Genomic DNA, 20839 nt, shown 5'->3' with positions numbered 1-20839 from the left:
AGCAAGTGATCCTAACACAGCTGAGCCATCTCTCTGGACCCTAATTTGGTTGTTTTTTTGTTTTGTTTTTTGTTTTAAGAAGAGAAACAGACTAAAGCTACAATTGTAGTCTGTATTAATAAGAAATGGCTGTCTGTGCCAATGACAGAAACCCCACCTTGTCTCAGGGGACTTCTGGGCATTAGAGCATCTGCCTAGAACTGAAGGAGCCCAAAGTCATGAACTGAGTCTTAGAAGCCGTCCGCTGCTCCTGGAAAGGAAGAACCTGGAACATACACTCATCTCTGCTTTCTTTCAGAATTGTAAAGTTAACTTGAGAAAACTGGCCAGATTTTCAGAGTCATGCTCTTCCATTCTTCAGTTCTCATGGGCCATGAGTCCTAGCTGTCCTGGATCTCACACTGTAGACCAGGCTGGCCTCGAACTCACAGAGATCCACCTGCCTCTGCCTCCTGAGTGCTGGGATTACAGGCGTGTGCACCACCACTGCCTGGCTATTGTGATTTTCTTTAACTAGGCAGGTTACAAGTAACATTAACAGATAGTTTTTCTATGAAAGGAAAGACATTTCTTAGCTGTGCGAAATATTAAATTCTTTACATGTTAACGCTTTTCCTAAAAGCTATCTTACAAAGCAAGAAAAAAAAAAAAGCCAAGGAGTTAATTTGCCCATAACTTTTGTTACTGCTTTTGTGCCAAGCTATCTCTGAAGACAAAATGGCTTTGTCAATTACACTTTTATTTAAGCCAAATTAAATTACAGGTCTTTAACTGTGAAACACGGGTTTTCTCAGGCAGTGCACAGACATCGGTGTCTTCCCCACCCCCACTCCTTACTGCCACATGCCAGAGAGCACTACCCTTTCAAGACTGCCACTTAAGAGTGACAATTCCTATTTTTCTTCAGACATATCACACAGAGAAGCAAGGGTTCCTTCCCGCCATAATTCTTAGGAAAACAACCGGGTATTTGGGCTGCAGCTACAGAGCTTAATTGAGATCTGAGGATCATACTGAAAAAATAATTAGTTTATACAGACTAGATATTAACAGCTCAGCTGCCTTTTCCAACTCAAGTCCCAGCAGGTTGTCATTCTCATGTTAGCCTTTGAGGATCCTGTTCTAGTCTGATTTCTGCTGCTGTGATTAAACAGGCAAGCATGCACGCACACACGCTGAACAAAACCAGCTTAGGGGAGAAGAGAGTTTGTTTCAGCTTACAAATTATAAGCCCATTGTTGGGGGAAGTCGGAGTCTGAACCCAAGCAGGAACCTGAAGTAGAAGCCATGGATAAATGCTGCTGGCTGGCTCCTGGCTAGTTTTTTGTATGAACCAGGACTGCCTGCCCAGGGAATGGTGCTGCCCACAGTAGGCTAAGCACTGCTCCTACTTCAATTAGGATCCTACCATCAAGATAATCGCCCCCCAGACACACCCAAAAGCCAATCTGATCTGGGCAATCTCTCAACTGAGACGCCGTTCTCAGGTGACTCTAGACTACATCACCTTGATAGTTAACTAGGTCAGATCCTCACTGGGGAAATTTGACCAACCCAAGAGAAAACACTATAATGGCGACATCACACAGTTTTTCTGTTTGTTTGTTTTGGGGAGTAGATTTATTTGTTTATTTGTTTGTTTGTTTGTTTATTACAGTTCTGTCTGTGTGTATCCCTGCAGGCCAGAAGGGGGCACCAGATCTCATTACAGATGGTTGTGAGCCACCATGTGGGTGCTGGGTTTTGAACTCAGGACCTCTGGAAGAGCAGCAAGTACTCTTAACCTCTGAGCCATCTCTCCAGCCCCAACATCATGCAGTTTTAAGTTCACTGCAAGCTGAGCTGTAACTGTAATGTGGGGTTATGCTCATATAAATTCTGGTAATAACCTAACTAAAATCCTCATATTCCTTCATAAGAAGTTGATGGATGTCTAAAATAAAAATTGCAAAATTATAAGTGACAGACAATACAAGTATGTTACTTAGAAAACAGCTAAGGAGGGCTGGAGAGATGGCTCAGAGGTTAAGAGCACTGACTGCTCTTCCAGAGGTCCTGAGTTCAATTCCCAGCACCCACTTGGTGGCTCACAACCACCTGTAATGAGATCTGGCGCCCTCTTCTGGCCTGCAGGGACACATGCAGACAGAGCACTGTATACATAATAAATAAGTAAATCTTTAAAAAAAAAGAAAAGAAAAGAAAACAGCTAAGGAGTTAAACATAATTGCTTCTACAGACTGGGAAATAAGGATATATATAGTCTTCTGTTCTTGGAAATAAGCCTTATACCCAAATGTATACTCAACTATGTACACGAATAAATGTGAGAAAATATAATTTAAGTTAAAAAAAAATTTTAGTCATAGGTTCTGAGTAACTCTCAAGGTAAGATGTCCAGGTACAACCTGGGTAAGTAACCTCACATTCCAAGATCACATGAGGAGAAAATTACCTTTATTGCCCATTTCTTGGCCAATGACATTTTATGACTATTTTGTCTGCATATATGTCTATGCACCACGTGTGTGCCTGGTTTCCACAGAGAACAGAAGATATCTGATGCCCTGGGACTGCAGTTATAGACAGTTGCATGTTAACATGTAGGTGCTGGGGGAATTGAACCTGTGTCCTTTGGAAGAGTGGACAGTATTTTTTTAGCCACTGGGCCATCTCTCCAGCCTCTAGGGCAACAACAAATGAAGATCAAGTTGGTGTCATTTATTCAATCATTCATTCAACAAGGCTGCTTGAAGTTTTCCAGGCCCTGTTGTAAGTGAGGCTACCACCGAGAATCAAAGTTCCGCCTCTTCCCAAGATGAGTAACCAGTCACCAAGTGAGTCAGAAAACTTCAGGAGGTATTTGTAATTAGGAACAAAAAGATAAAACAGAGTAAAGATTTTACACCAGGAGAGGTGATATGGAAAAAGACTCCCAGTCTAGAAGGAGGAAAGTCTGTATGGGAAATGTCACCTGGGCAGAAATCTGTCTAGCAGGGAAGAGAAAGCTGGGAAGCATTGCCGAGGCAGTGGAAGGGCGTGTCAAAAGTCCTGTCCCTGGAAAACCCTGGCTCTGAGAGAGAGCAGAGCAGTGGAGAGGGGCCGAGCACAGAAGGACAATAGCAAAAGTGAGCCTGAAGAACCAGGCACAAGCGAGACAGGCAGAGCCGTGCAGCCAAGTGTAAGGACTGGGGAGTTGAAAGATTTGTTCCATTAACTCTTAATCATGCAAAGAGCTATGAGTGTCTGTGAATGGAAATGCAGACACCTATGAAGCCAGAGGTGTCACATCCCCTAGAGCTGGAGTCACAGATGGTTGTGACACACCCAACATGGGTCCTGGGAACAGAACTCAGGTTCTCTCCAAGAAAAGCAAGTGATCTTAACCCCTGAACCATCTCTCAGCCCTTCTCTTTTTTTTAATATTTGGGGTTTTTTCTGTGTGTGTGTGTTGGGTTTTGGTTTTTTTTTTTGGTCTTTTGTTTTTTGGGTTTTTTTTTTTTTTTGGGGGGGGGGGTTCGAGACAGATTTTCTCTGTGTAGCTTTGTGCCTTCCTAGAACTCACTATGTAGCCCAGGCTGGCCTTGAACTCACAAAGATCCGCCTGCCTCTGCCTCTGGAGTGCTGGGATTAAAGGCGTGTGCCACCACCAAGCGGCCTTTTATTTCTATTTTTATATATGTGGGTGTTTGCCTGCATTTAAATCTCTGCATCAAGTACATACCTGGTGCCCACAAAGACCAGACGAATGTACGCTTGGTCCCCAAGAACTGGAGTTACAGATCGCCGTGAGCCTCCATGCAGGTGCTTGGTATCAAACCCAGGTCCTCTGCAAGAGCAGCAGTGTTCTTAACTACTAAGCCATCTCTCCAGCTCCAAGACTTGAGACTTTACTGAGATATGAATCACTGAAAAATCTCAACATAGCTCCATGACTGGACTTCTATACATAAAACACCACACAGCTAATCGTTTAAATAGAAACAGAAAGTCTGCTTAAAATAAGGGAATGGGTTACAGCATATAAAGTCTTCACTTGGTTATAGCCTTACTTTCTATATTTTATTTTATTACTAACAAACTTTCCAATTAAGCCCATTTTTTTTGCAACCTCCATAATAAGTCTTGATAAATTTGGCATGCTGTTAGCAATTAGCTATTATCTGCCTTCAATACACAGAGCAGCAGAAATGTCTACCCCTGAGGATGGTGAAACCAAATGCAATTCAAACAGCCAGGGGCAGCTGCACAAAAGCATCTACCAGTGCCTATATTACATCAATGATGACACAGTGAAGGTAAAACGCACCAGTTTACTTCGGTGCATCTCTGATACAAAGCGGGTCTGGTAAATGGCCTCTCACCTAACACATATATAATTGAACATCAGAACAAATGTATCAAGATTGCCAAGTAATTATGAGACAGAATCTCCCACCTGCCTTCTCTCAGAGGGACTTACGGGGGGGGGGGGGGGGGGACGAAGGAGAACCCAAGCCAGAGCTCTTGGTTTGCTCCAAAGTGTCACGAGCACACACATGGGAGAAGTCTCAGAAACTAGAAAGAGTTTCAGTGGAAAGAGCTGCAGGCCAATTATGAATGCCCAAGTTCAATGGTGTTTCCCAGAGGGCTTCAAGACACGCTAGACTGCATACATGTCTAGGGTAACTCAAGAGACTATTCCAGGTCCCAACTCCCTCAACCCATCTCCTCTGGACACTGAAGGTGGTGGAGGACCCCAGGGGAATGCTGCACTGTGATCTACAGTACAATAAACATGGGTGGGGTAAGTGTGGCTGATTATATAACTTCTCAGATGTGAAGACTTGGCTTCTCCCAATAAAGCCCTGAAAAGACAACGACCTCCACAGAAAGGGGCTGGAAGTGTAGGATACTGGGAAAGGGGAATTGGCACACAAGGCTTCTCAGAACAGAGACAGAGCTTTCTAGAAGGGAAACTACAAAAGCTAGATGTTCAGCAGGAAAACTTTACCTACCAGGGAAATGCCCCAGAACAGAAGAAGTACACATTCACCATCGGCCAGGACTATCCAAGGACACCAGCTCTTGCCACCTGGCAAGTACAAAGGATGGGAAGTCATCCAGTCAACTAAGACCTTAATCTTCTCTTTCCTCACTGCCTCCATCTCTGACTGGCACAAAGAAAGGACAGAGTGAGGGACAGAAAAGAGGAATAAAGTAGGGTGCAGAGGACAAAGTCCATGGCAGACTTCACCATGAAAGCGGTCCAGGAAAAAAACACAACACAGATCTATTCAAACTTTGAGACCACACGGGACCAACTTCACGCCTATCAAGTTTGCATAAAGTGGTCATAACTTTGCCTTTATTAGAGTGATCTGCCAGAGTTTTTGTTTTTTCGGGGGAGGTGGATAAAAACTAACCCTCTCGGGCTGTAGAGATGGCTCAGAGGTTAAGAGTACTGACTGCTCTTCCAAAGGTCCTGAGTTCAATTCCCAGCATCCACATGGTGGCTCACAATCATCTGTAATGAGATCTGGTGCCCTCTTCTGGCCTGCAGCCATATATGCAGGCAGAACACTGTATACATAATAAATAAATAAATCTTTAAAAAAAATCGTTTATTTAAAAAAAAAAAAAACTGGGCTGGAAAGATGGCTCAGAGGTTAAGAGCACTAACTGCTCTTCCAGAGGTCCTGAGTTCAATTCCCAGCATCCACATGGTGGCTCACTACCATCCATAATGAGATCTGGTGCCCTCTTCTGTATATATAACAAATAAATAAATCTTTTTTAAAAAATTAAAAAAAAAAAACTAATCCTCTCTGTAAGGTTCTAATGAGACAGTAACAAGGAAAACCTAGAATTCTAATCTGCTGGTCTTATTCACACACCATGTCTGTTTATCATTCAGGTCATGAATGGATGAATAAATGAACAAAGGAAATACCCAACAAACAACAATGAGCAAAATCATAAACAACAAACAGAAACAATAACAAAATAAATAAAAACAATAAACAAAAATAAATAAGTCTGTTGGCATGAAACCCAGATAGGAAGAAGATTCACAGTAACGATCCCTATTTAGAATTCAGGAGACCCCAAGTGTGTTCGTCAGAGTTCCATGTGTCACAAGTATCTGTGATAAGACCAGCTCATGAGGAAGGAAGATGTACTGCAGCTTGTGGTGTCAGGGGCTTCAGTCCGTGGAGACTTTATCCTTGGATGAGAAGGACATCACTGCAAGGAGTGTGTCCTAGAGAAAAGCTGCTCACCCATTGGCAAGGACGAAGTGTCACGGGCTGAGTTCCAACACCCTCCTCGGGGGACATCCCCAATGACCCAACTCTTTCCTGCTATGTTTCACCTCCAAAGCCTCTGTCACCTCCGTGGGGGGACGAACTAGGGATCACACCACTGGGAGACATTAGATCCAAGTCATTGCACTGGGTCTGGCATGCTGTTTCTGAGCTCTGCTGCAGACAGTGTGGAAAACATGAACTGGAAGAGCAGGGTGTTCTAACGGGACTCTCAGGGTGGGTACAAACTCAGGCATTAGCCATCCCACACTAAAAACCACTTAGCTCACCCCTAAAGTAGAGTCATGCTTAAACAAACATGTGGTGTGTGATCACTTGAAATGAATATAGGAGGGTGTCTTTTCGGTGTGTTGCACAGAGCAAGCAATGATTAATGGCAGTGATCAGGAGCCTACTATTATTAGGAATAGACGCTAACCAGGCTTTCTCATTTTCCCTTACGAGCAGTGTACCACTGCCAAGCTCACTAAGAACGTAATGATTCGAGCTGCTTATCTAGCGAAGCTGATGGTCAAGAGTTAATAACCTCTCAGTGAACATCATGGTCCTGCTACTGTGAAGAAGCACCAATAAATCAGCTTTTACTGTAAGCATGAATTTCCTATCTAGATCATCATCATTTGGTTCTGCAGGCCTCAGGGATTCCTTGTGCATTGGGAAAAGCGACTAGACACTGATGCCAATTCTGCCAGAAGACTGACCATGGAGAAGCCCTGCCTGAGCAGCTGGACTGCTCCACCCACATCCCTCCTCTCTTTTAAATTACACATGGTCACAGCCGGACACTGAGCATGGACCCCTAAGTGTCCTCTGGGACAAAGACGACATCTACAAGCTTTGCCGCCCTCTGTCCTCACTGACTTTCGTTATATCTGTCTGAAAACACAGAGTCCACAGATTGTATCCACGGGACACTTTAGATCACTCAGGACAACAACCAGCTGTGTCAGTCACTGGTCACCACAATGTGGATTGATTTCCACTGCTAGTGGTTATTTCAGGACTCAGTGCACGCTCCCTTGTTATTCTATAGCTGCTCTTCTAACAGGTCCTCACAGTTTGTGACCATAAAGAGATGTCCCTAGGCCGGGCGGCAGTGACACACGCCTTTAATCCCAGCACTCGGGAGGCGGAGGCAGGCAGATTTCTGTGAGTTCGAGGCCAGCCTGGTCTACAGACTGAGATCCAGGACAGGGACCAAAGCTACACAGAGAAACCCTGTCTCGGAAAAACATACATACATACATACATACATACATACATACATACATACATACATACATACATACAGCAAGTAAGTAAGTAATGCAAATCTTAAAAGGTCTTATTAATAAAATCAAACCTGGAGCCAGGTACTGGGGTCAACGCTGCAAGATCAGAGAGACTGAACAAGCCACAGCCACCTCACCTTGCCAATTCCTCAGCTGATCCTGTTTCCTCAGACTGGAAGCCTCTGATTCCTCATCCAAATGGATCTCAGCTGAACTGCTGCTCAAAAGCCTAAAAGCTTAACAAGACTCTAGTTCTTCATCCTCATGCCTTAAATATCTTTCTGCTTTCTGTCATCACTTTCTAAGATTAAAAGGTATGAGTCACCGTGCCTGGCTGTTTCCAGTGTGGCTTTGAACTCAAAGAGATCCAGACAGATCTGGAATGCTAGAATTAAAGGCATGTGCTACCACTGCCTAAGCTTTATGTTTAATATTATGGCTGTTCTGTTCTCTGACCCCCACATAAGTTTATTTGGGTGCACAATATATCAACCACAAAAAAAAAAATCATATCTATGTTATATCACATCTTCAGTGCAATCTGCAATTAGATGATGTTCAGAACACGCACTCAGTGCTGTTCTGGCTTTTGAACTACTCTTGGGACAAGAAGGCTGCAGCCTGGCCCTGAGGAGCCAGACCTCACCCTGATACACATTCACATGTAGCAGAGAAGCAATCAGCCAGATCTGGATTTTTAAATACAGGTTGAGCATCCTTAATCCAAAACTCCCAGATCCAAATACACTCCCAAGTCCAAGCTTTTTGACTTCCAACAACATGTTACAAATGGAAAAATCTCCTATCTGATCTTGTGTGACAGTCAAAATTCAGACACACTGAAAATACCATGTAAAATCATCTTCAGAGGGTGTGTGTAAAAAATATGAAAATGAGTAAACAGAATCCTATCCCAAAGATATGGAATTGCATGTGCACGTGTGGCGCCCGCACGCACGCTGTGTGTGTGTGTGTGTGTGTGTATGTGTGTGTGTGTGTGTGTGTGTGTGTGTGTATTTCATATCTGAAAAGAAAAAATAAAAAACCTGGCCGGGTGGTGGTGGTGGTGGTGGTGGTGGCGGCGGCGGCGGCGGCGGCGGCGGCGCACACCTTTAATCCCAGCACTCGGGAGGCAGAGCCAGGCAGATCTCTGTGAGTTCGAGGCCAGCCTGGGCTACAGAGCGAGCTCCAGGAAAGGCGCAAAGCTACACAGAGAAACTCTGTCTCGAAAAACCAGATCGATCGATCGATCGATAGATAGATAGATAGATAGATAAGAAAATAAATAAATAAGTAAGCAAATAAACAAATAAAAACCTGAAACAGTGGGGAAGGTTGGAGGGAAAGGATGGGGGATGGGAGGAGGGAGGACAGCGGAATCTGAGGTTGATATGTAAAATGAATAGAAAATCTCTTAATACAAATAAATAAATAAACAAACCAACCTGAAACAGTTCTGGTCCAAGGTCTCCAGTTAAAAGATATTCAACCTGTGCTGAGGATTTCTCTGGGTTTTTAAGTGCCTAGAATTTTAGTGAATGCTTACTTATACCAGGACACTCATGCCCATTGCTCTGTGACTCTGACTCCGTGGGACATACAAACCCCCCCCCCCCCGACTCTACTCAAAAGAACACTGAAAATGGCCCAATTCTGTCTTCGCAGTGCCACCATTAGACACACACTCACACACACCACACACACACACCACACACACATGCAAACATACACACTCACAAGTGTACACATTCGTACACACACACAGTCAAAAACACATGCCTAGTCACATCCAAACTCATTCTTACACAGCTTTCCTTTCCCTGACATCTTAACTCATCTGAGTAGCTTTGCTTCTCTCTTCCCCTTCCTCCCTCCCTTCTTCTCTGTTTCCCTCTGAGTAGTTTGTGTGTGTGTGTGTGTGTGTGTGTGTGTGTGTGTGTGTGTCTGCAGTGTGCATGCACACGTGATTATGGAAGCCAGAGGACAACAGCTATCCTTCTCCAGGTGCCATTCACCTTAGGTTTTTTTGAGACAGGTCTTTCACTATCCTGGAGTTCACAAGTGGGCTAGTCCAGTGAGCCCCATGGACAGTCCGGACTCTACCTTCCCAGCACTGGATTAACAAGTGCACACCATATGTCTGGATGTCTTATGTGGTTCTGGGATTGAATGCAGGTCCCCATGTGTGGCAGTTAGAATGAAAGTGATCCTCACTGGCTCTGTGTTTGAATGCTTGGTCCCCAATCAGCTGAACTGTTTGGGAAGGATTAGGAGGTGTGGCCTTGTCGGAGAGGTGTGTCATCAGGGATGGGCTTTGAGGTTTCAAAAGCCATTCCAGATGGCTTTCTCTCTTTCTCCCTGTCTCCAACTTTTAGATAGGATGTAAGCTCGCAGCTACTGCTCCTATGCCATGCCTTCCTGTCTACTGTGTACTCCTCTCCTCCATGGTGGTCACAGACTCCACTACCCTCTGGAACCATGAGCTTTCTTTTATAAGTTACCTTTGCCGTGGTGTCTCTTCACAGTGACGGAAAAGTAAATAAGACACCATGTTTACATACCCATCACCTTAATGACTTAGCTCCCTCCTCGGCCATTTTTTTTTTATTTTGATTAATCTAGCATCAAAGAAATAAACATCGTGCTTCTTTATGTCCAATTAGACATCCGTCATGACCATCAAAATTCCGTGCCTTCATCACAAATGGATAGTTGAACTGATGTTAGCAATACCAAATTCTCAGTATCAGATTCAGTAAGCACTACACTTACCTGTGAAACCCTGAGCAGCCCATCCAACCAAGCCTGTGTTGGTGTCTCGGTTGTTGTTCTATTGCCATGAAGAGACACCATGACCAAGGTGTTGGAGAATATTATCTTATGACATGTTACATTTGTTTAGGCTGTGGAACATTTGTTGAATGACGCAAAGATGCGCTGCAGTCTTTTCTGTTGCGTTTGTTGAACTCTGTGAACTGTGTGACTGTGCCTGTCTAACGCACCCGATGGTCTAATAAAGAGCTGGACGGCCAACAGTGAGGCAGGAGAGAGGACAGGCGGGGCTGGCAGGCAGAGAGAATATAGAGAAGGAGAAAACTGGAGAGAGAAGGATCGAGGAGTGAGAAAAGAAGAGGCCAAACACCTAGCCACACAGTCAGACACAGAAATAAGAAAGAAAGAAAGGGGGCTGGAGAGATGGCTCAGTGGTTAAGAGCACTGACTACTCTTCCAGAGGATCTGGGTTCAAGTCCTAGCACCAACATGGCAGCTTATAACTGTCTGTAATTCCAAGATCTGACATCCTCACACAGTCATACGTGCAGCAAAACACCAATGCAAATAAAATAAAAATAAATAAATTATAATTAATTTATAATAAAAATAAATAAATAATTATAGAAGAAAGAAAGAAAAAATACACAGAAATAGAGAAATGTAAAAGCCCAGCAGCAAAAAAGTAGACAGGACAAGCTAAGGCTGGGCATTTATAATTAAGAATAAGTCTCTGAGTGTAAAGGATAAAAACAACCAACTACACCAAGGCAGCTTGTAAAAGACAGGATTTAACGGGGAGATTGCTTACAGTTTCAGCAGGTTAGTCATGATCATCACTGTGGGAAGCACAGTAACAGACAGGCAGAGTGCTGGAGCAGTAGCTAAGACCTTACATCTGCAGGCAGAGGCAGAGACAGAGGAGACCTCAAAGCCCCCACCCCCAATGACACACCTCCTCTAACAAGGTCACACCTCTCCTTAGTCCACCAACTGGGGCCCACTCATTCACACATATGAGCCTATAGGGGTCATCCTCATTCAAACCAGCACAGTTGGCCAGGATTGTCCGACATTTGCTAAATGCCTCAGGCCTTCCACATAGCCAGCACGGAAGAAATCAGGTCCTGTGTCACTTGTTCCAGGAGAACTCTGCCCCCTCGGGAGATGAGCAGTAACCCAGCTTTGAACAAGGCATTAACCGTTGAAAGGAGGAAGGAAAAGCCTGACTCACCGTAGAAGAGGAAGGCCTTGGTCATGGGATGATGCTGGAAGGTCCGGTTGATGGTGAAGAAGCAAGCATCTGCGCCACACTGGCCGAGCCTGCCAGTCTCTCCAGTCAGTGGGGACCACCACAACACAATGGGGTAGCTCCCAGCACCCATCACAGCATTCTCCACATCCAAGGCTAGCGCTGCCTTTCCAGGAAAGGGGTTGAGATGTTTAGGTTCCTCTTTCACTTCTTTACGTCCATCTTGCAAATTGGAATTTTTAAACTTCTTCCTTTCAAATTTCCCAAGCTCGACCACTACCTGAAAAAGTGAAGACAGCCATTATCAGAATCTGATTCTCCCACTTCATTCGGCACAACTCCCACTGTCGGGATGAATTAGCTTCCTGTCGGTTTTCTGTAACCACATACCAAAACTCCTTTAAAATAACTCACTTATTATAACCATACAGTTCTGGATGTTAGGAGCTAGACATGGGCTTACAGTCTAATATCAAAAGGCCAGCATGTCTACATTCTTCTACAGACCTGAGGGACAGCCCAACCTCTTGCTTTGTCTGTCTTTCAGGAATCGTTCACAATGCTTAGTTGGCTCATGACCCAATTTTCAATCTTTAGATCTATCAACACCACTTCTCTCACTCCTGACACTGCCCCTTTCCGTGAAAACACCCAGGAAAGGTTCTCTGCCGCTGTGGGATAATGCTCTTGTACACTGTAAAGATTTGTCACTCAAGGGGTTGGGGATTTAGCTCAGTGGTAGAGCACTTACCTAGCAAGTGCAAGGCCCTGGGTTCAATACACACACACACACACACACACACACACACACACACACACACACACACAGAAAAGATTTGTCACTCAAATTGGTTTAATAAAATGCTGATTGGCCAGTAGCCAGGCAGGAAGTATAGGTGGGGCAACCAGACTAGAATTCTGGGAAGAGGAAGGGCGGAGTCAGGAGTCTCCAGCCAGATGCAGAGGAAGCAAGATGAGAATGCCTCTCCGAGAAAAGGTACCAAGACACGTGGCTAAACATAGTGAGAATTATGGGTAATTTAAGTATAACAGCCAGTTTAGAAATAAGCCTGATCTACCGGCCAAGCATTTATAAATAATATTAAGCCTCTGAGTCAATTATTGAAGAAGTGGCTGCTGGGTATCTGGGAACAGGCAGGCAGGAGAGACATTTCTGCCTACACTCTGCTTTTAATGACTTCTGTAAATAATTCACGATAATCTTCTGTCTTGTTCTACCGGGTACTGCTATAACAGAATACCTGAGGTTGATAACCTCTAAAGAATAAAGATTTGTTTCTCATAGTTCTGGAGACTGTGTTTTCCAACACTGAGGAGTCCAACAGAAGGAAAGGGACAGAGAGGGTTGGGTATCTTAGTGCTGGTATACTTGCCCACTACACTCAAAGCTGAGGGTTTCATCCCAGTACATACCCTCCACCAAAGAGATTATTTTAGAGCCAGAGTGGTGATATATACATGTGATCCTAGCACTTAAGGAGCTGAGGCAGTAAGATACCAAGTTCAGGGTCAACATGGGATACATAGTGAGACCTTGTCCCCAAAAAAGGAAAGAGAATCATCTTTTTATATCAGCAACCCGCTCCTAAGATAGCCCAGTTCCATTATAATGGTGTTAAGTCCTCCACAAGAGGACACACACTCAGCAGCCAAGAGCAACTCCTTGTTAATGGGCTTGCTATTCCTAATGAGAGAAAATGGCCACTGACCACCATACATCACCCGGAGTCCATAACTCCATAGGGAAAGGGTAAAACTTTGAGTAGATTCTCAATGTACCCATGCCAACTAAGATGTTAAGACCTTCTCTATGAAAGCCAAGTGCTACTCCAAAAGAGTAAAAAAAAAAAAAAAAAAAAAAAAAACATTAGCTTTAAGCAACCGAAACCAAGTCAGCCCTGCCAAGAGCTTCCTCAGCATTTTTATAATGTAATAATGTGGCTCTTCCCCAAAAGCTTGATGGAAGCAAGTTAATTTAAATCCAGACCCTCTCTTCACTTGACCTTCCTTCTTACTAATGTACAACCAATAATTTAAGAAAAAGAAAGAAAAGGCTGTCAAAACTCCATGAGGTAAAACTTCACTACAAAATTTGTTCCATGTCTCACCCATGTCTCCTGTGCGAAGTGTAAGTTCAATTATAAATAACAGAAGCAGTTTTAAGGAGAGCTGTCTCTGCAAAGCAGCGCTTTATTTAAGAGCTGCTTTGTATTTATCCCTAGATGTCATTGTCAGGTTGTAGGAAATATGAGAGATAGAAAAAGGACATGAAGCAAAACCTTAAGGATAAGATCAGCCAAATCTACAATCCAAAGGACAAATAAACCAGTTTCTTCCACCAATCCAAGACACAGAGTAAAACATGGGACAAAAGAAGCTTCTACAACAAATAAATACATACAGACATAAATAAAAGATACAAATGCAAAACTTGAGATTCATCAGCCAAATGCAGTGTGTGGAAATGTGTTTACTGCAGATTCAGAATCCCATTATAAAAGGGCTTTTCTCTGGGAGAAAGCTAGCATGCCTACTCTAGAGAGTCCTGAGAAAGAACCGCTCACTGCCATAGGTGAGATAGCAGTTATGTGGTTATGGTTTTTTTCTAAGTCGCTGGGCTAGAGAATTGGCTCAGTGACTAAGTGCACGTGCTGTACTGCTCTTCTAAAGACCTGAGTTTGGTTCCTAGCACCCACATTAGGCAGCTCAAAACTGCCTGTAACTATAGCTCTGTAGAATCTGAAAGCCGCTTTTACTCTGTGCAGGCATCCACACAAATGTGGCATTCTTGCACACATATGCACATATGTGCACGTACACACACAAAGAGAAAGAGAGAGAGACAGACAGACAGACAGACAGATACTATTTGAAGTCTATCTGGTTGGTACAGAGAGCACACTCACAATTCCAGCACTCTGGACAAGGGACTCTAGCACAGTGAGTTTGAAGTTAGCCTGGGCAGGAGAGACAGGGACAGGGACAGAGACAGATGAACCCAGTCTCAAAAAAGAAAATGATTCATACTTATTAGAAAAACATACTAATGAACAGCCAAGTGAAGTGCTGCTTTATTTGCTTTAAAATACTCCACATATATTCATGAAGTATTTTTGCAAGTAGGTAATTAAAATTCAAAAACAAAGGTACATTAAAAAACTTAGCGAATTTTCTGACAAAATATAATGAAATGTGGATTTAGAATAATGTCTGAAATCCAATGGTTGCCTCCAAGATCGTTTGAGCTTAACTGGCGGATTAGTATTTACATCGTCATATTTAGTTAAGGGAGGAGTGGCCGCCATCGGGTCACAGATCAGGGGACGCGGTACATTACAGCAGCAGTCCCAGATGGTGGGGGTGTGTGACCAGGACTCTTCACCTCACATCTCAGAGCAGGCACAGGAAGGCTGCTCAGTTAGTTCTCTCCTTCTTTCCCTTTTATTTAGTCTGGGCCTGCAGAGTGCCACACACCTCCAGGTCAGTCTTCCCTTCTCTCATAAACATCTCTAGAGCTGGGTGGTGGTGGCGCACGCCTGTAATCCCAACACTCGGGAGGCAGAGGCAGGTGGATCTCTGTGAGTTCAAGGCCAGCCTGGCTTCCAGAGCAAGTTCCAGGACAGTCTCCAAAGCTACAGAGAAAAACCCTGTCTCGGAAAAAAAAAACAAAAAAAACAAACAAACAAACAAAAATCTCTGGAAAAATCCTTCACAGATAGACTCAGAGGTACATCTCCTAGGTGATTCTAAATCCAGTCAAGTAAACAATGATGATTAGCCCTCACACCATCGATGTTAAAAGATACGTTATAAAATGTGACATGGGCTGAACTGTGTAGCTGGAGACCTTCTCTCCAGCCTCCGCCAAGCTTATGTTATTTAAAGTGCTTGGCCATTAGCTCAGGCCTACCATTGTCTAGCTCTTACTCTTATATTCAGCCCATTTCTATTAATCTATACTTTGCCACCTGGTTCGTGGCTTAATGGTACTTTATATCTCACTTGTCATGGTGGCCGCTGGCAGTGTCCCTCCTGCTTTCCTGTTCTCTCTATTCTCCTCTCTCTTTGTCCCGCCTGTACTTCCTGCCTGGCTACTGACCAATCAGTGTTTTATTTACCAATGAATCATCCACAGCAGAACTGTATCCTCAGAAACATGTGTCTGTATTTGGCAGTATAGCCACAAAAGAGGTAAGTTCAAATATGATCTTGAGGCCTTAACCCAATATAACTGAGATCGCTCTAAAAGGGAAAGTCGGGCACAGAGGGAAAACCATATAAAGACAGAGGGAGAAGAATACAGGGAGGCAGGTCTCAGAAGAAACAAGCTAGCCAACACCTTGGTCCTGGGACAACCCAAGTTCTGTTTACAATAAAGTAAATTTTGTCTTGTCTAAGCTTCTGGGTATAAGGTACTCCTTAAGGACAACTCCGGCTGAGTACCAGGATCCACAATTAATTTACCTTTCCTTAACTCCACTTAATGTGTCTACCCTCTGAGCCAGTAAAAACAGAATGATTCAGAATATAAGCATTTTATTTTTCATTAATAGTGTTTTACAGCTTTTTAATAATCTGAAATGTTAAATACTGATGAACCCAGTGTGACAGTGAAAAATCAGGACACAGTCCCAACACCACCAGTGACAAAACCGAAGCTGAGCCAGAAGGGAGCTCGCCGGCAGCGCTGAGCCAGAAGGGGGCTCGCCGGCAGCACGCACATCACTTCCCATGCTCAGAAAACAGAAACGACATGTACGCCAAAACCACCTGATTTATTGTGACATCAAAGAGAAAACTCCACCGGGTGGTGGTGGTGCACGCCTTTAATCCCAGCACTTGGGAGGCAGAGGCAGGTGGATCTTTGTGAGTTCGAGGCCAGCCTGGTCTACCAAGCAAGATCCAGGAAAGGCACCAAAACTACACAGAGAAACCCTGTCTTGAAAAACAAAACAAAACAAAACAAAAAAAACAAACAAAAAAAAAAAAAAAAACAGAGAAAATTCCAAAGCCACACAGAGAAACCCTGTCTCAAAAAAACCAAAAAGAAAGAAAGAAAGGAAGGGAGGGAGGGAGGGAGAAGGGAAGGGAAGGGAAGGGAAGGGAAGGGAAGGGAAGGGAAGGGAAGGGAAGGGAAGGGAAGGGAAGGGAAGGGAAGGGAAGGGAAGAGAAGAGAAGAGAAAAGAAAAGAAAAGAAAAGAAAAAGGAGAAAAAGAAAATGTTTTCCCAAATGGGCATGGTAGCTCCTTCCTTTAATCCCAACACTTAGGAAGCAGAAGCAGAAGGATCTTGAGTTCCAGACCACATTGGTGTGTACACACACACACACACACACACACACACACACACACACACACACGGGGCGGGCAAGGGAGAAGAAAAATAGAATTAGGGTGTTCTCCTCTGTAATGTGTAGCATGGGCTCACAATGCAGAAAAGCTAAGCAAACATCAATTACACGGGGCTTTCTGAGGAAAAGGAACTGGGCAGGAAGGAGATGCTCTACACAGCCCAGATTCCCAGTACCTGCAGTGTGACCATCAGAAAGACAGTGGCTGTCATGCACAGGCAAGGCGCCAGAAGCTTCCTCCTCTGAATCCGCACCATGCTGCCCTGTCCTGGATGACTGATAAAGGGCTGGCCTGGCCACCAGGTGTCCTCCAGTCAGCCCACAGCCAGAGACAACTTCACGCGGAGGAACCATCTGGGTGCCAATTTCCTGCTGGGAGCTGGTCTCCATGAAGGACTGAGATCCAAGGTTCCGAGTGGGCCTGGCTTGATGCGGAGAGGAAACAGCATGTAGTCTTCTTAGGCTATCATCAGAACAGCTGGAGTCCTCAGACACAGCAGCATCCAAAAACACTGCAAGGAATGAATAATCTTTTAGCCATAGTGCAGAGCTGATAGACATGGACTTACTGCATAAAAGCACAGAAATCTTAAACTAAAAGGAAACTTTTAGATCATACACCTCACTACACCTAATACTTAATCATACATACACTTAATACCTCACTCAGAAATAAAGTACCTGAGACCAGAACAGTTACCTAACTTGTTCAAGGCCACATAGCCCCCTCAACTCTCACGTCTCAAATCTCCCCCTAATTTCTCTGCCATTAGAAGACTAGATTCCAGGGTTACTTAGATGAAGTCACTTGCTAACCAGTTCTCAAAGGAATAAAGAAACAGACCGCACATCCACTTCTGAAAAAGCTAGGGAGAAAAAAAATAATAAAGGTCCAGATTTGGGTTAAAAATGGGTCAGTGACCAGCTAGAGAAACCAACCAGCTCATGGAGGAATTCTGAATCCTGGATTCTCTGCTGAGACTTTGGTGGAAAGCACAATAAAGCAGTGGGTAGTGTGGGCAAATCTGGAAGCTTCATTTTCATATATCTGAACTGGCTGCTCTTTTTGGTGTTTTGGGTCCTCATGAAGTGAGGCTGGCCTCAAACTCACTGTTGTGGCCAATGATAGCCCTGAACCTCTGATCCCTTCCCCACACGAGTCTACCTCCTAAATGCTGGGATTATGGGTGTCCACCAACATGCCCAGATTTATAGGTATTAGGAGGCCAATGCCTTACCCATTAGGCTACTGGGGCTCTGATTTATAGGTATTAGGAATGAAACACAGGGCCTTGTGTATTTGAGGTGAGCATCGTATCAACTGAGCTACCTTCGAAGCCTTTTCAGGAGAGGAGGAAAAAAAAAATCTTAAAAGGCACTGAAAGGTCACACTGAATGTTTCTTTTTTTCATTTTTTTTTTCTTTTTCTCTTTTGGTTTTTTGAGACAGGGTTTCTCTGTGTAGTTTTGGTACCTGTCCTGGATCTTGCCCTGTAGATCAGGCTGGCCTTGAACTCACAGAGATCCACCTGGCTCTGCCTCCCAAGTGCTGGGATTAAAGGCATATGCCACTGCTGCCTGGCTCTGAATGTTTCTTATTCCTAAAATGCTGTAACTCTGACATCCTGGGCAAACAGTCCTATGGAGGCAAAATTAGAGCAGGCTTGAAGGGCATGGTATGTCAAGGGCTAGATTATAAGTCTGAGTTGCATGTCTTCAGGATGCAGAATTAGAGAGTAACTGGAAATATAATGATGGAACAGAGGTTAGGAGAAACGCCTGTATCTTAACAGCATGCCCGTCTCTCATGACCCTGTTATTTTTGTTTTGTTTTCTGTGTTTATGTGCTTGTTGTGTCTGTTTGTGAATGTGTGTGTGTGTGTGTGTGTGTGTGTGTGTGTGTGTGTGTGTACCAACAGAGGCCACAGAAGGCCCTGGAGCTAGAGTTATAGGAGGGTTGTGGGCTACCCAATAAGGGAGCTCAGAACTGAACTCCAATCCACTGCAAGTGCTCTTAACCACTGAGCCATCTCTCCAGCCCCTCTGTTGACTGACTTCTAAATTAAGGTATTTTTCTTCCTCAATAGCACATTGATTCTTGGTCTCAGAAATGACCAAAAACACATTTTTTTCCTCTTTCATCCATGGAATTCCCAGAATAAAATAGCTAAGTGGACAGGCTCCAGAATCATCCTTCCAGAGTACAATCTCAACATTGCAGTTGGCTTAATCTGACCTCTCAATACTTCAACCTCTGAAAGGAGATAATAATGGCAACTAATCGGAGTTACTGTGGGCACGATATGAGATTGATAAACCTCCCTATCAAAACATGACACAGAGCACATGCCCAGTACCTATTTACCTTCTTTTATTTAAAGAGTATTCACATTATTAAAACTTTATGGAAAAAGTGAAGTTGAATTCATAAAGCATGCAGCTGCCTGGTCAATTTAAAACTGCGAAAGGAAAGTGGCCAAGGCAAGGACACACTAACATCTGCTGAGAAAGCCATCAGGAAGAAGGCCATTGTTAGATACATGGCAGACAAGAGCACATTCAGTCCTCTCCCGTTCCATGACAACCCAGCTACCAGCCTCATCTTCAAATGAAAGCTGAATCTGAAGGAAGCAGGGTCAGTGGCCCAAAATTTGAGCTTTACCACAGATAATTGTAGTTCTTACCCATCATCAGAAAAAAATACCTTTTGCCAAGAGACCATGAAAAAAAAAAAAAAAAAAAAAAACCACCTGGGCAGTATCAAAAGCTCACGCCTTTGATCCCAGCACTAAGGAGACAGAAGCAGGCTGATCTCTCTGAGTTCAAAGCCAGCCTGGTTTATAGAGCAAGTTCCAGGACAGCCAAGGCTAACACAACCAATCAAAATGCAAAGCCGTGAAATCCAGTTGGTCCCAACTGTTACATCCACAATGTACTCCTACACCTAAGGCTTGGGGAATCTCTGTGGAAGAGAGGACCAAAAGACTGCCAAGAACCAGAAGAACAGGAAGTTAGCCATAAGACTGTGTCTCTTAGAAATTTTAGAAGCTACACCCATAAAGTCTCACCAACATAGCTGCCAAAACATGACCTGAACAAGGACAACATCAATATACATGCTAGCATGGATCTCACTGGGCCCCAATCCCAGACAAAGAACTACAGGAGGCAAGCAAGGAATTCTGGGAACAGGAGAACTAGCGTCCCCCATGGAAGGGCCCTCAAATTGGTTATACAATACCAAGTGGTCAGCCCTATTCATGCTATTAACATTATATAGATTGAACAGGTTGTATTTATATATTTACACACATACCCACATAAATCTGTGTAACAGTAATTTTTTAAAAAGAGGCCATGAATTTGAGAGAGAGCAAGGGGATCCATGAGAAGGGTTGGAAGGATGAAAGGAAAGGGGAGAAATTATGTAATTATGTACACAAGTAATTATATTATAATCTCAAAAAAAACCTTATTATGTTACAAAATCGTAACTTTGGCAAGTACTACAAGTGGAAACCAGTTTAGCGCTGAATTTCATGTACTCTTTCCTAGTTTTTAACGTTCAAACTATAGAATTCACACTAAATGATGCTAACACAGAGAACAAGCAAGCCTGTGTACAACAGCTGTCCTCTGGTGGGTCCAAGAGGAAGGGACCAAAACGCTCTAAGAACCTCACAAGCACCCTGCAGGATTCTACTCAGCGCATATTAACAGCTATTAACTACATAAAATGTGGACCCAGCACTCTGAATCCCAGGCTCTGACATTCAAACAATATAAATTTGAGGACGTGACTAAGAATTTCTAATCCTCAGTGTATTCGCTGTAAGTAATAAACTTCATCCTTTTCCTAGCATGACAGA

General features: G+C 43.8%; 1 protein-coding gene across 4 annotated transcripts in view; it reads right to left on the bottom strand.

Annotated features, from left to right (window-relative positions):
* Fut10 (fucosyltransferase 10) overlaps positions 1 to 20839 on the bottom strand; it is an 85052-nt gene that overhangs the window by 58448 nt on the left and 5765 nt on the right. For all 4 annotated transcript variants that reach the window (XM_036166543.1, XM_036166542.1, XM_036166544.1 and 1 more), the window contains exons 2-3: positions 17148 to 17483; positions 11583 to 11880 (exon numbers count right to left, since the gene is read on the bottom strand). In XM_036166543.1, coding sequence (XP_036022436.1) covers positions 11583 to 11880; positions 17148 to 17228 — 379 coding nt within the window. In that variant the 5' untranslated portion in view covers positions 17229 to 17483. The remainder of the gene's footprint in view (positions 1 to 11582; positions 11881 to 17147; positions 17484 to 20839) is intronic.

The sequence above is a fragment of the Onychomys torridus genome, chromosome 17, assembly GCF_903995425.1.
Source record: "Onychomys torridus chromosome 17, mOncTor1.1, whole genome shotgun sequence".
Classification (NCBI taxonomy): Eukaryota; Metazoa; Chordata; class Mammalia; order Rodentia; family Cricetidae; genus Onychomys; species Onychomys torridus.
Note: the sequence above shows the minus strand (reverse complement) of the source record. Positions and strands in the feature narration are given on the sequence as shown.